The sequence below is a fragment of the Ceratina calcarata genome, unplaced genomic scaffold, assembly GCF_001652005.2.
Source record: "Ceratina calcarata isolate Rehan_Ccalc_2016 unplaced genomic scaffold, ASM165200v1 scaffold153, whole genome shotgun sequence".
NCBI classification, from domain to species: Eukaryota; Metazoa; Arthropoda; class Insecta; order Hymenoptera; family Apidae; genus Ceratina; species Ceratina calcarata.
The window spans coordinates 234174-250121 of NW_017136528.1; the positions used below are offsets into that span (position 1 = coordinate 234174).

At 35.6% G+C, this 15948-nt stretch overlaps 1 protein-coding gene across 8 annotated transcripts in view; it reads left to right on the forward strand.

Moving 5' to 3' along the window:
* The window catches only part of LOC108632242 (pyroglutamylated RFamide peptide receptor), a 59470-nt gene that overhangs the window by 36342 nt on the left and 7180 nt on the right, over positions 1–15948 (forward strand). For 7 of the 8 annotated variants that reach the window (XM_026819516.1, XM_018036677.2, XM_018036678.2 and 4 more), the window contains exons 4-8: positions 5023–5144; positions 8349–8472; positions 10663–10868; positions 13850–13970; positions 15188–15348. In XM_026819516.1, the coding sequence (XP_026675317.1) occupies positions 5023–5144; positions 8349–8472; positions 10663–10868; positions 13850–13970; positions 15188–15348 (734 nt within the window). Of the gene's footprint in view, positions 1–5022; positions 5145–8348; positions 8473–10662; positions 10869–13849; positions 13971–15187; positions 15349–15785 lie in introns of all 8 variants that reach the window. The other variant, XM_026819519.1, reaches the window with a different exon arrangement.

The window sequence follows — 15948 nt, forward strand, 5'->3', positions numbered from 1 at the left end:
GTTAAAATACCAAGCATTTTTTTAATCAACTGTATTTCCTTTGAATTAAAATCTTGCTTAAGTTTCAAATATTTTGCTTTATGTATAAAAATCAGGTACAGTGTTAAAATAATTATATTATACTTTATATAGAATTAAACCAGACTTCGGATTTTATACCTTTATAACAAAATTCAGTAAGCAGAAAATTATATAAGAGAAAAGTGCATAAAATATCTAATAATTAAAGCACGTTCTTACTAAATATCATTTCTTCATATTTTAGAAATTTCATTTAGCATAGAAATCCTGAGTCTAGTCATAATAATAACAGACAGTCAGTGCAGGACGAGAATAAAAATTTACTGATTTCATAATACATATTTTTTGTTTTTACTTCAATAAATCGAAATTAACTTATCGGAAGCGATTATGTTAATGATGCAACTGAATCGCCTTGCGCTCATTGAAATTAATATGTTCACTAAATCACGGACGTTGCAAGTACAGAGTCGATCCAAAATTTCGCCGTAAATAACATGGGGGATATTACCAGTTTCTAATGGCAACTGTGCCTGATCGGGTTTACTGATAATTAAGTAATTACCGGGGGCGGTATTAATTAAGTAAGCGTAGAAACAGTTGGGTCTTGACTCGTTCTCCCATTGCGTAGCGCAATCGCAACGCGCCGTCTGCCATTTTAATTAGTGCTCGTTATTAATTGCCCGACTATCCCGGGCGCGACTTAAATTGAATACCACTCGTAACTGTGAATAGGCCAGTCTTTCTCGCTTTCAGAAAGAGAGGCGTCGTCGCCCCGTTTCCAAGCAGTCGCAGCGAAATTGATCTGTCAGAATGAATCGCGGTTCAATGGAATATCCAGATAGATCTCTTATTATTTGAAATAAAAATATATCAAACGACGTTTGAATGACTGAATTGAGTTTCGGTACTTTACCTGTAGAAGTCCTCTATTATGCATTCCTTGCAAATTCTGGTGCATTTACAATCTTTCAATCAGCCTCCGTTTATTGCGCTCTTGTTCGAATGTACTTCCATTACCGTATTTCGTGGAAAATTCAGAATTAAGTCTCGTAGATGGAGCCATGAACGTCGAGTGGAAATCGTGAACGCATATTGAGATCTAAAGATCTAAATTAGAGGTATTAAATGTTTCTAGACGTGATTTATGAATAGAAGTTCACTCCTAAACCTCAAATGGAGTTGGAATAAATTATATATCTAATTATGATGTAACAATATTAAAATACAAGAGAGAATCCAATGAAATAAAATGTATGTAAAAGTATCTATTAACGTAATCATTAAATATAATTATTTCTCTGTTTTTCTTCTTTTTTAATATGAAAGTATTAAACACTTGTAAAATAAGTGTTACTCCACGCAATTTATGAAATAGAAGTTCACTGTTAAAACTAAGCAGATGTTAAAGTAAATGAAATGCACAGATATATTTAATTAGTAAAAATATTAAAATATAAAAATCCAATGAAATAAAATGTATGCAAAAGAATCTATTAACATAATCATTAATTTCCTGTTCTTCTTAATACTAAGGTATTAAAGAGTCGTTGTTAGTCTCTCGTTTGTTCTACGTTATAAAGGATTCCGAAGTCACAATTTGTACCGTGAATCAGGCGCACGCTTGATCGCCGTCTCGCCGGAGGTGAGGTAGAGGCGTGTTGATTTTAATCAAATGCTAGCGCTTGTGCCCGGCAGCATTTAAACGGGCTTGTAAGCATTCCCGAACATGCAGAAATAATTTCGTTACAGGACGCACAGCTTGCCAGGAGAGGCTTCTGTCCCTGTCCCTAGTAATACCCTCTGTGCGTTATGCATTTTCCCAGCTTCCTACTCTCCTCTCTCCCGGGAGTGGAAATCTCATTCGACGCGAAACGGTGCGCAATCAAGAAAATTCTTTTCTTAAAGCACTGATTATTCTCCGTTCTACGATTTTCGTCGGCATTGGTTGGGAAATTGAGACCAGAAAAATGGAAACTGTTGGAAACCATTAATTAAATTACGTAAACCGTAGTTTCAACAAACATTATTTGGAGTTGACAACTTTTGCCTCACGATTTTGTTTCAGTCGAGCAGCTCGGTTTGGTAACGAGGATTGTTTGCTAAACAAAATTAACGAGTCTGATACGCATAGGTAGCTTGAGGAATTAGCTTCTTCAATTATGTTACTCTTTCATACCTTCTATCATTTATATAAAATATAATCATCTGATAATTCTGTAAGGAACTCTGTAACAAGCTAAGTCCATTAATCTCATCTGAGAATCTAAGTAATTAGTTACTAGTGAATATGTACATTTTTTAATTAGCAATTTTCTTACATCTTCACATGTTTGCTTTTAATCCGTGTCGTAATTGAATCCTAATTGTTAGTAGTCGTAGCGTTTAACCGAAATCTTTAGGGAGGACAAGCTCTCGACTCGACGAGAACACGTGTACAGTGCAATTGATTAAATTGCTTCGACTAAACTCGGTCTGTCCAAACCATGTAATATACAGTAGCGTAGTTGCCTGCACGAGGTGCTTCTTGACGAACAAGAAATCGATTCGGTGCTCAACACTGGTCCATAGTTAAATTATTAACAGTATTGGGAGCTAGTGGTTACAGTTTCTTCCCTACTTGTTGAAATGAATGTAATTAGCGGAAAGTTCAGTCGATTACGGTAATCGAATGCAGCCGAGACGCGGCGTAACGCGATTACCGAACCTAGCAAGAAAATTGCTGCTGGTCGATCACGATCAACATAGAAATTAGGTTTGATCTGAAAAAGTACCTTAATGGGCACTGCTTTAATCGATTCTGCTATTGTGGTTTGTGAGCATGATTGAAACGGACCTTAGAAAGTTTTTTATACGGAGAAAATACTAGTTAATCGGACTCCCGTTACCTTTTAGTTAAATCAAATATTAATAAAATTGTCAGGTATTAAATACTGATGGAAATATTATGTCAACAGATAAAAATATTTATTGAAAAATGCGGGCGGGGAAACTGAGTGACTTTATCTACAAATATTTTCCGTTGTAATATTTACTTTGCAAACTTCCCCCGTGATCTGTGTACACTGCGGGAACGTTAAATCGGTTCTCAATGCCGAGTAATTGAAGTAGACGGAGTGGCAAAAACGCGATGCGATACAAACGGATTGACTGTCGTTAAAAGCGTGACTGAATAAATCTGTGAATTCAATTTATTGCACAGGTTTTAAACAAGCAGTCAGAGGAGAAATCTGCCGAGCTTTGTTTTGCAATTTTTCACACGCCTCGCGGTTGCCCGAAAATACCTCGGTATTTACTCGAGTTGATTGCTTTCATCGACTCCTCCGGTTTCCATCTTTCTCTCTTTGCCGACGACTTAAGAATATTCCCTACGGGTGACAGTCGACTACCCCCCGCGTACGCCCTTTGCTCTTTCACGATTTTTCCAATAGCCCGCGCCGTGTGCGATCGATCACGACTTTACTCTTTCCTCACGGTCTGATTGGAAACGCTCACGGGAGACTGGAAGAGTTCCACCGACTGTAAATTCGTTAATTCAGCTCGTAGCCAGCCAGTTGTTGGCCGGGATCATGTTGCGAGCACTAAGCGACTTAACTCGAGCAATTGAGATCAGTCTTGCGTTTCCTTATCCTCGCCACGATTACAGTTCCACCAGCTCGATTGGAGTCTGGCTAAGAAACGAGCGTAGTTCTGGCTTTCGCTACCAAAGAACGAAGTTTACTCATCCATCGAAGTAAAAAACCAGGACGGTCCATCATTTCATGTTCCTAAAAGTTGCTATCATAAGTCTACAGGATTGATAAAATATATACATTTTTCATTTTTGATGTTATCATTTATTCTAAATAAAGGAGAATAATTTGGTTATGCCATCTTGGATTATTTTATAATATACACATACACAAATATAAAAAAATGTCATAACTTATTCTGATTCTAAATTTTAAATGAAGTAAAGTAGTTTAATTGTCCCACGTTGGATCATCACATATACATGTATACAAAAATGAATTTCCTATTGAGAGATATTGTCTTTGATATAACTGATATTTAATTCAGTGCGATTAAGCTGATAAGCCTATAACTATAACCGTTTCTAAGGCCTGGGTAATAAACTGGGTGAAAGTCAGTATTCTCTAAGTGGATGCCTATAACTGTTCCTAAGACGTGGGTAATAAACTGAGTACAGGCTTCTCTAAGTGGCTGCCAAACTTTCTTTAGTGCACTAAACTGTACTTCACTTCCGTTTTCCATAGCTTGTCTACCGACCCTTCCGAGATTCTGAATACAGTAAAAGGTGAAATAAAAAGAGTTCCATTTACTGACATTTCTAATACACCATAAAATGTCACGTGAAATTAACACAAGTGTTAGGACAAAGGAAATTGTTTAGCCCCTATGTTATCAGTCTTTCGAAGATAGTATTCGGTTCACGGCGAACAGTATGGCAGACTTGAATTCCGAAAACTAGTGCCTTTTAAACAAGTGAGTCTCGCGCTCATCAACAGCTTCAAAGTGCATACTCCAGTAACGTCCACCTTCTTTGGCACGGTCTAAAGGGGTTGATTAAACACGTTTCTGACTTTTCTCGTCGCTTTCTCTGCTCCTTCGCTCAGTGAAACGTTCTCCTCAAGTTCCTTCATCTCGCCGGTGGCCCCCTTTTTCTTTCATTCCAGTACGCACTGGCAGCGCTCATTGTCTCCTAGGATTCTTGTTCTCCGCCTGCATTGTGTCCGACCCTTCCTTGCAAAGGAACTCGGAACTGTTTTCTGAATCACGAATCACTGTGTGCGCAATATTTTCAACTTTTAACTTCTCAAAAAAAAATGTACATTCATCTTTTCAACCTGTGGCATTTTAAACATTTAGTAATTTCGAAATAGCATATGGATATATTTATATTTGAAAAATGAATGCAGAACTGTGTGTCGTGTGTGGGAGAGAAATCTGTATGTTTAGGGTGAAACAATTTAATCTGACAAAGCGGATGGTTTGTTGCAGGTGGCCAAGCTATTCTCGTACACGTGGACTATGGGCCTGTTCCTATGCAAGTCGGTGCATTATATGCAGAGCGTCTCGGCTATTTGCTCGGTCGTCACGTTAACCGCAATGTCGATCGAAAGGTAAACCTGACGTTATTGCTTCCTCTGGTTACACCATTTTTTAAATCAATGTATATCACATGCGCACCGACTCGTGTCATCTGCAAGAGCACCTAGAAAATTGAGGAACGAGGACATTTCCCTTTTTCACTTTATCCATTTTGATAGGGAAACATTTCGTAAAATATGTTCTGTCCTACATTTTATTTAAACTTATAGCTTGATTAATTTTCATCAAGTTTTATATTTATTATATTTATAAAGTCGATTTGACTGAGAATTATAATATAAAATTGATCAAATATTATGAAGAAGTTTGCCATTTAAAATTCAGTTTGATATCTGAGAAGAAAAATTGTTTTCCTTGAATTAAAACATTTCTCGTGATTTATCATTTCTGTAGTGAACGGTTGTATTTTAAAAGAAACCATCTGCTCGGAGGAATAAAAGTCGGGGAACCATTTAACGTGCGCCACGTTTCACTTAATTGACGCACTTAAACGATCTCCCTGAAATTCAACTTATTTATAGCGCGCTGTATCTCCCCACGGAGACCTTTCGCTTTTCCGTGAAGCTACGTGCGAAAGCTACCGTTTCGCACCGATTCGTGGTTAAATCTTAGGTTTCGTTATGCCTCGAAACCACTTTAAGTTTCTACTTAATGATCACCCAGTTTCTTGTGGTTCGCGCCCCGTATTATTAACCGAGGATTATAGATTCCGCTGGCGAGTCTCGCCTGATATAGCATCTTATCTATACATACGTATGTACTAGCTGACAGTGATCGAAAATGCAACGAAAATGGTAGCGCGAAATTTGATGAATGAGCTTCGTGAAACAGGTGTTTCTGAACAGTTCTATATTACGTTTGGCATGTCGATTGGAATCATTTATTTTGACTGAAATAGGTGTTACGTACGTATGTCTAGAACTTGAAGAATTTAGATATACATAGTGCATCTTGACTTCTGTTGATTGGGTTTTACGAGAGTTGTTGAACGACCTTCAACATGACAGATCTGGATGAGACCCAACCGAAAGATTAAGTAACATCTTGGCAGAATGTTCGCTTTTTAAAAATTCTATGCTAATTAATTCGTCCTTACGGAACGTTGTACAAATCTATTAAATACATTAAATTAGTAATTTATTGCATAGCTTTGTAAGTTCATTGAGTTCTTGGTATGAAAACTTCGTGTCTAATCTTATCTATACAATTTAACTTTACATATTTTCTATGATTAAAATATGATTATCAGAATCCCATTGAAAATCGGGTCGACATTTTCCTCGTTATTCCTTTCGGTGAAATGACGCGTTAGAAATCTAATCAACTCGGTAGAAATTTATCTAAAAATTGCCAGATCCCTCGTACGAGTCCCATCGAAGAGGAATTCGAAATTTAGCTAGGCATCCAACCGGAAGTTCAGGTCGTTGGCGTACTTCCACGATAATAAGTTTCGCCTCCCTTCTTTCCACACCCTTCGCGAACAGTTAACGCGAGCTACCTCGAATTGTCCTTTCCATTTCAGATCAGATTGCGAGCGCTCCCAGATTGCTATCCATCCTCTTCCGAGAGATTAACCGTATATCTCCCTGAAGAATACGTGGAACAAACCCACGAGTTATATCCTTCCCCAGTTTCAACCCTTACATCATTATAGTTTACCCTTCTAAAACTTTCATTATTTTATGCGAATTTCGAGTTCATCTACCAGTAGATTGTTAGATTAGATTATAATTATAGTCCAAGAGTTTGGAACCAAAAACATCTCAATCAGTAATAAGCTGAAAAAATATTTAGGTGGGCATACTTAAAAGGACCACCTTGTACATATTTATTAATTGATTCCTCTTTGGTTTACAATCTTATTCTACCTTATGTCTGCCTTACACTATCTTAATTTACCTTTATTTCCCAAATTTGAACACCTCTGTCGATCTCTCTCGTGTATTTCATGTATCGCCCTGTATTATCTTTCTTTCTCTTTTCTTCTTATCTTTCTTATCAGTTTTCTAACGCCTCTTTGTTTATCCCTTATTCCATTTCATTCATTTTGGATCTCCTTTCTTGGTGTGATGTACTATGTATTTTTACCTTACGCCTTTATATGTCTTTCTCCCTACTATTTCTCCCCATCCCTTAATTCAATCCTTAACCACTACCACATCTACCCTATCCCTTCATCCAATACCTCCATCACTTTCTCATCTATTCCACTCTTTTCTCTCTCCTCCACATACTTCACCACCACGTGATTCCAATCTTCCATACCCTAGCCATACCATGTTTTACATATATGGTAATGGTGTGTGAAAACCTTAGCAATTTACGAGGGTGATAGGTAATGATGGTGAACAGATTGTCAGGAGTATTTTTTTCAGTCATAAAAACGTTTAGTTAGTTTTACAGCGAATATCGTTTTAACTCTTTTATTAAACATTTTTAATAATGAAAAATATAAAATACTTTGTCAAACTTAATTAATGGATCGATGCATACGATTTTGATATTCCTATTTACGTTTGCAATATCGCGTTATTAGTTTTACGTTCCGTTGGAGGCCGGGATTGCTCTGAAACTCCATTATTAGTCACGGTAAATTACAATCGGAGCAATAACGTCGCGCGACTTGCACGTAGGAACTTCGAGTTCTATTCAAAACTTCGTCATCCGGTATTATCGCCAAAATAGCCCGCTATTAAAACTTGTTACTCTTAATGGATCTGTTAAAACGAGAGATTGAAACGGTTGTCTTCCTCCATTAGCCAGGAAACTCGTTCGCGTTTGACAACACCGCGTCGGATGAAAAGAAATTTGCATCTCCCGCGTTTTATCCTCAGCTGAAAAATTTAATTACGTGAAAGATTTTCAAGCGATCTCCAAGTTCCCGGAAGACACGGGAGAAATTATTATTCTCTGAAGAAGATACTATATGCCTCATTTACTTTAAATGGAAGCAACAGTTTTTTCATGGAAATGAGTTCATTCCGCCTTTGAAGGAATATTCATTCTAATGTGATAGGGGACGTTCTTTTTAAATACCATTTAATTCCTCATAAAATGCTTGTTTGCTGTACTGGCTTTTTCTTTTTCACTTCTCGATACAAGGCCTTTTAAGAAATCTAGTTCCTGGAACTAATTTAATTCGCTTTTGCGTACAGTATAAACATACACTAGTATAAATTTCGCTGAACTAATTGCGAATTCCATTCGTGTTTCAGGTATTATGCGATAGTTCATCCAATGAAGGCGCAATATACATGCACAATAAGCCAGGCCCGCAAAATAGTGATCATAACTTGGGTCGCGTCATTCCTCCTCGGTATCCCAATGATTTTCACCCAGGTAGGTGCAGATATCGGAGCCGTCTCTATTACCAATTAATGCAGTCATTGTTATCCGCTAGGCTAATTCAACAGACTAACACTATTTGCTATCACTAATGATTTCATGTGCTGTGATCCTATTTTAATTGTAAGAATCGCATCGGTAGAACTTTAATGTCACCTGAAGAAATGGTAAAACGCTGACGTTTTTCTTTTTTAATCAAACTGGCCAATTATATCAATCTCGTTCGTTCAGCTACCATTGGCACAGTTCCGGAAGGTAGGAACATCTTCCCTGAGTTTCGATTTCCAATATTCCATTTGAAGAAATTGGTGATCCGTGCAAATATACATATATACAGGACAGTAATAGTTATTGAATATATGTATACATAGAGTACGTAGATTTAAACACGGTGAAATCGACGGATATGACGTTCCTGTCACGGGAAGAAACCGTTCGTGTTTATCGGAGCGTTAAGTTTTTCATATCGAAATGGAAAACCGATCTACCCCCAGTGTCGTCATAGTAAATTGTGTAACAAGTGATACGTTCGCTATTTTTTGTAATAAGTATAAAGAAATATTGCGAAAAGAGAGTCACTGATTGAAATTGTATCATGTATTTAAATTGCTTCTTCGTTGCTATTGTCCTCTTCGCACGTTGACTGACTTGGTTTAGACACTCAGCTGATACGCATAATTAGGTCACTGTGTCAGTAATTCCGAGCGCTGTGCTTAAATTTTCGAACAGATTGAATCAAATCGATTTTGTATTCGTCTTAACTTCTTCTATCTAGTGAGAGCATTTTTAGTAAAAAATTCGATTTCCTTGTACGAATTTTTAACACGTATAACTTTTTAACGTCTGTATATCAATAATATTGAAACTAACGATTGGAATTCTATGTATTTTTTAATTAAGGATATGGAATTTTGCTTGTCCGATTTGATTAAATTATAAAATTGAGGGAATCAAATATTTAAGTACGCTTTTTGCTGGGAAATGTTATAAAAAAAACTTGATTCAAATGAAATTTAATTAATTCTCTCTTTAATTCATTCTCTTCTCGTCTATTCCGATAACATTCCTTGGACAGTTTACTCGGTTTGTAATAAAAATCTGAAGTTTTCTTTGTATCGTATTATGAAATTTTCTTAATTTCCTTCATGATATCGAGGCACGTTTAATGACTTCGTTACACAGGATTAAAATTTGCATGTTAAATGTGCTAATTATTTTCTGTCGAAAGAGTCCGAAACGATGAAAATGATGAACGATGAAAAAATTAGTGAATATCGCAGGAATACTGTCCCAGTAAACGGGGCGAATGTGACGATAAAAGGAGTTCCTTTATGGTCTCACAGAATGTGTCTTGTAAATGCATTTCATAGTTTAATACATAAATTTTTTAACGCGAGGCAGTAAAGATAGCTGGCGAAGATCATTGAGTGGCAATTCGTTCAACAGTGTACTAATCGGTTTTCGTGAAAACAACTTCCGATATTCCTTTACCAGAATTTTTCGAAAACGTTCATCACATCGCGTTTCCCTTATCAATTTTTATTGATATCATTTTATTACGTGTTTCTGACTGTATGTATGTAAGTATAGCTTTATTGTTTCTCCTCTGGAGTTACAAATTGATCTAGCTTTTACAGTTATTTTACATTTACAATGCACGCGCGTGTGAGAGAAAGTATGCGTCTATATGAATTTCGTTCCTATCTAATCTGCAAACTGCAAAGCTACCACGTTTTTCTTACTCCCTTCTCCTTCTTTGGACATCTGACATTCCTTTTTCTCTTTCTCATCCATTTTACCCCTTTCTCTTTTTCTCACACCGTCCACCCCTTTCTACAAGTTCAACTTTGCCATTTCCAGTCTCCTTACCATGCACTTTCACAACACACTTCTTCTCTCATTTATTTTCCCATTCCGTACTTTCTTCTATCCTCCTGTCTGTTTTATTAATTGGCTCTTACTTTGTCCTTATTTTCTTGTTCCTTTCCGTAACTTCCTCTTCCCATCCTGTGACCCACTCTTCTCTCTCTCCTAAAACTTTTTCAGTTTTTCCTGTCATTCATCTCCTCTCCCGGTTTTCTCTAATTAATGGGTTGTTTTTGAATGAGGAAATATAGTTATAGCAAAGTTTTACGAAGCATTTAAAAGATGTTTTCCCATTTGCCTTGGAAAATTTTGTTATAGACCCACAAAGAGGTCGGATTGAGGATAATTGCTTACTGGTGTGTACGCGACTCAGACGCTGGACTTTTATGGCGTGCGCATGAAGTTTACATGTTGGTCCTGGTCCTGGTTCTACCTCTCACTATAATGATCTTCTGTTATACGGCCATTTGCTGGGAGATTTGGCGAGTGATGAAGCGCCGATTCCACATGACGTCGCGACGCACGTAAGTTTTCAACTGTTTACTTAACGTAATTCGAAAATCAACTGGTCCATATTATTAGATTTAATAATCCAGCCAAAAGATTGCCAAAAATTAGTTCTGTTATGATCTTAAAATTTTACTATCAATAGTTACTAAATTTCTTCACTTAGAGAAGATAAATTTTATTATCCATCGAGATATTTTATAAAGAGGAAGTCTATTAGTGTGACTAATTTGTTTTCTTAGTGATAGACTGCAAATATTAAAATATAATAATGTTTGTTCAAAGTTCATTCATGTTAAATCCGGGATCTCTCAGGGCTCTCCTATTAGACCCATCTGTTTAATATCTTCATCAATGGCATTCCTTTTTTGCAAATTTTTGCTATTTGCAGATGATCTAAAAATATTAATAAAGATACCTTTTCACTGATTATTATCGTATTCAACGCGACTTGAACAGATTTCAGGTTTGTCTATCACCCAATAGACTATCAATATCGCTAAACACATTTGTTTTAGTCATCGTTCACATTTTTTGGCAATCCTTTGGATGCTGTGTACAATATTGGAGACCTTGGAGTTTTATTTTCAACTGACCTTAGTTTTAACGATCATTTTAATTTTATTACTTCTTCTCATAAGTCTTTGGGCCTTATTTATAGAACCACTAAATATTTTCCCAATTCCCATACCCTAAAAATATTTCATTGCTCTCTCTAGACCGACTCCGGAACATTGCGCCACGGTCTGGTTTTTATATTATAAGTCTCACATACACGCGATCAAGAAATGTTCAGCATAAATTTTTACGTACATATCGTAAGGGTATCCTCATTCCTTTAACTTATTACAACTATAATAACATTCAATATATATTATAATATAACAACAAATAATATAATAACATTATTTTTCGTGGGATATTAATAATAAATAAATAAATAAATAAATAAATGAATAAATAAATGAATACTCGAATAAATATTTTTTAAAAAACATTCGGAATAATTATAAGTCTCGGATTTACGTTTTGAACTTCGAATGTTCAAATCCAGACTGATCCGAATATAACGCACAATTAATCTTTGTTGAAATTATAATGCAGATTATAAATTTCGGATTCGTAAATCAATAATGCCCCGTAATGGTGAAGCAGTGATAAAATTCCTAATTTTAATATCATAGTTTTTAACATGTAACGTCATGACACGGTTTCATATTGCAATTTTTGCATACAATTTTCTGATGTGCTTTTATTCGGTCGATTTCGTGTCCAGTCATCAAGAATCTAGCTATATGTTTACTTTGGAAACGCGAAATCACGGTTCAACCATAATTTAGTATCCGTTTGCAGTATCGATCTTTCTTATGAAAGCAGAATCAGCTATGACGAGTAAATATCAATAAATCATTATCAATAATGATATTGCCAATTGCAGAGAGTTATTCTGCATCGTCTGCTTCGTAAAAGCATACATCACGTGCTGGAAACATATGGAGTAAACGATTTTTGAAATTTTACAGAAATGAAACAGAGATAAAAGTAAATGAAACACAATTTTTTCTATGAAACATTTTCTATACAAATATTATTATATTTATATACTAATGGTTAAATCTATGTATATTATAATTATGTAGGGAAATAATTTATAGTTAATAATTTTGGAACATGCTTAAATTATTTTCCTCTGTGTGTAAAGCTAAGTGAAAGTTGGAGGAAAAATGATTTTCAACAGTATTTTCATTTGAATCCTTCAGCTAAAACGGGTTTTCAGTGAATTGCTACGCATCTGGGAATGATAAGATTCAAAGAAGTAATTTAAAAAGCTTTCCAGAGGTACATAGGAAAACTCTGTATCAATTAGCATACTAATTACTTTGTGTATACACACTGGGAGTATGAGAATTCCACTGTGCATTATTACAAGCTTTTAGAGCGAGAAAAAACTTCAAAAATTTTCTACATTACTGATTTCGCAATGTGATACAGTTATAGAGTAAAAATACAATTTTTATTTGGAGAATACTGATGAATATTTAAATATCTGGAGGAGAAAAAATCTGGGGAAATATGCAGTTTTGCTTAAAAGTTGAAGAAACTGAGCTATATAAAATTCTTAAACATTTCCCAAATAGTTGTAAGAATTATAAAAGTTACAAACATTTATAAGTTTAAAGAAGTTCTTGATGCCTTCAAGATTCTTATTCAGGCATCTGTTCAATACGTAGACAGTAGCCTACCTGGAACCCATGCAACATCATAATTTGCTTTTTCAATTTAGCTACAAGTTTCATTCCGTCAATCAAAACTTCTAACTGCTATACTCGGTGTAACATCTAGATTAATATCTAGTCAACCATTTTGGGTCCAATATCGTTCATCACATTGATTGACAATTTTCAGTAACGAGATCAGTATGCTCGATCTAGGAACCGTTTCATCAAAGTGTATTATTATTTCCTTCGAAAGCATAAGATCAATATTTACTTAATATACTATTTAGGAGAACAAATGCGTTCTATTTTAAAATTGCTTTTTTATTAAATGCCTTGCATTCTGCATTCTTGTAGTTATTTTAATATTTCTTCAATGTTTTCTTATGTGGAGTGGAGAGATATAACTTTTTCAAAAGCAGTAGTCATTAGAAGGTGATGTTAACATTAACAGAAATAAAAAGACATTTTTCTCGGAGTGTTTCAATCATATATAATGCTTTAATGTTCGATGATTGTCCGAATTCTTTGGGAATTTGGATAGTATCTCATTTGTCAGTCATGCGAATCAGTAAACACAAAAGAGATGAATTAATTCCAGTCAAATTTTTTTACTTGTATAAAAACTTGACAATGCGTGAGATTTTTAATTCCTAAATCTTTTATGAGATATTATTTTTAATAAAATTCCATGTACAGCAATTTCACGATCAATTTCGCTTTATATATTTTTTACGTCCTACTTTATATCGCGGTTCGGAATTTGTTTTCAAATGTTACAGCTTGAATCCACCTATCGTCAATACGGAATCGATACCCATGACGCAGAGACAGGGCGCGCGGAACTGTAGACGTGCTCGAGAGGATGGGCAAACCGAGGAGGAGTCTCGAACCATGAGACAGGTTCGTTGAATCCACAACTCTGTTAGGAGTTGCGAGAATTCGAAGACATTGAATTGCGAGTAGTATTACTTTACAATCCACTCGCGGGCTTCGGTATGTCGTATAAGAGAGTACCTAAAGCCCCGGCGAATTGCGTATTTTTATTATCTGAAATAGCCAGATTTAGAGAATTGAGTGTAGCTCAAGGGGGTGTTTAGAATTTTAAAACTCCGGTCGGAGGCAATGGAATGGAAAGACAGAGAAATCGCGAAGAAGGTGGCTCGCACGGGTCGTGGAAATTCATAAAAGTTCGATACTGCGATTCTATGGCTCTTGTGCGCAACAATTTGCCTAAGTAAACGTGCCGACACTTCCATTCAAATGGTAATTATTGTGGATGTTAAGCGTCGCTCTCGCGCAAATGGGAGCCGCCGAGCGGAACCCCCGTTTATGCAAATAGCCCCATTTTTCGAATTCCCGTCACTTTCTTAAATCGAACGCTGATTAATAAATGAATTCATGGCTGAAAATTCCGTTAAAGCTAGAATCGAGGGTTGAATGCCAATTTTCTATTTTACAAATCATTTAGAATATTCTTATACGTTGAACAATTAATTCAATTGAAAGATTGGGACTACTCATTAAAAATTGAAGCGAAATTTCTGATTCAGGTTAAAAACAATTGGCTAGAATGGATTTTACAAAGTTACCTCAGGCAGAATTCACTGCTACTTCTTATCATAAGGGGCGACTATAAAGGGTCATTGGGATGTGGAGCGAACTTGTTACTTTTAGAACGGAAGGATCGCTCCGAGTCGTAACTCGATTGAGCTGATAGAAGGGATGAAGAAGATGGAAAAGAAATGAACGACGAAGTTCCGTTAAAACGTTCACCGTTTTTTCGTTTTCGATTCATAACTTATATAACCGACTGTTTTAATAACTTAGATCAATACGGTTTTTTCTGTCAACGGTAGCAGGAAATTATAAAGAGCTTTTCTAACTTTCCTACTTGAAAGTAACGAAAAAGTACATATATTGAAAAATTCGTTTTATCTTTAAATACTTCTGACTTTTCATTCGATGTACGGTATTATAGAATCATGCAGTTAATGGTTAAATTAGTTTCATTTTGAACAATGCTGATTTAAATACAATTTTAATATAAATAATTATTGATAAAAAATGGTATATTGCAATTGTAAATTGTAAATGAGGTGAATTTGCTTGACGCATAGGTAGTGAAAATGCTCGTAGCAGTGGTGGTGTTGTTCGTTATTTGCTGGGGTCCAATTCTGATGGACAACATGCTCACAGCCTACGGTTTTCTGCCACGCGTCAAGATTGGCACGGTGAAACACCTTAATACCGCCTTTCAACTGATGGCTTATTTTAACAGGTACGTCACTCTATCCGGGCGTCCTTTCGCATTCATTAGACCTACTTTTTAGAGAAAACAATCCGCTATTATTATACATTGTTCGTTGCCTTCAAATAACTTAAAGTAATATCGTGTTTTCCTCCATTAAAAATCAGTATTCATTTTCAACCATTAAAAATCAGTATTTCACTTTATGGCAATAGTTCATTTAAAACTATTTTGTAATTAACTTATATTATCGATTGTCAAACACTATTTCTAGTAATTTTCTCTTGAGTTTCGTACAATGTCTTCTTCCTGTTTTCCTTATTCTGTTATAATAACGTATGTGCATCTTCATGTGAAGAACTGCTGAAGAAGTGCATTGTCTTACTGCGTAGCACTTTACGGGTCACTTTCCTTGTAACAAAATGGATCTAGAACATACATATGCGCTGTCTCTTTTTCCGAAATAGGAAGATGGATTTACCCTCGAGTGGTTAAATGATAGATGGGAAGAAATTTCGAGATGTTGCTGACTACAACTCCGTTGTATAAAATATGATCAAACCAAATTAAGCTACTCCCTCTTCTTGTATAAAATAATTTAGAAATAGAAAATATTGAAAATGAAAAATT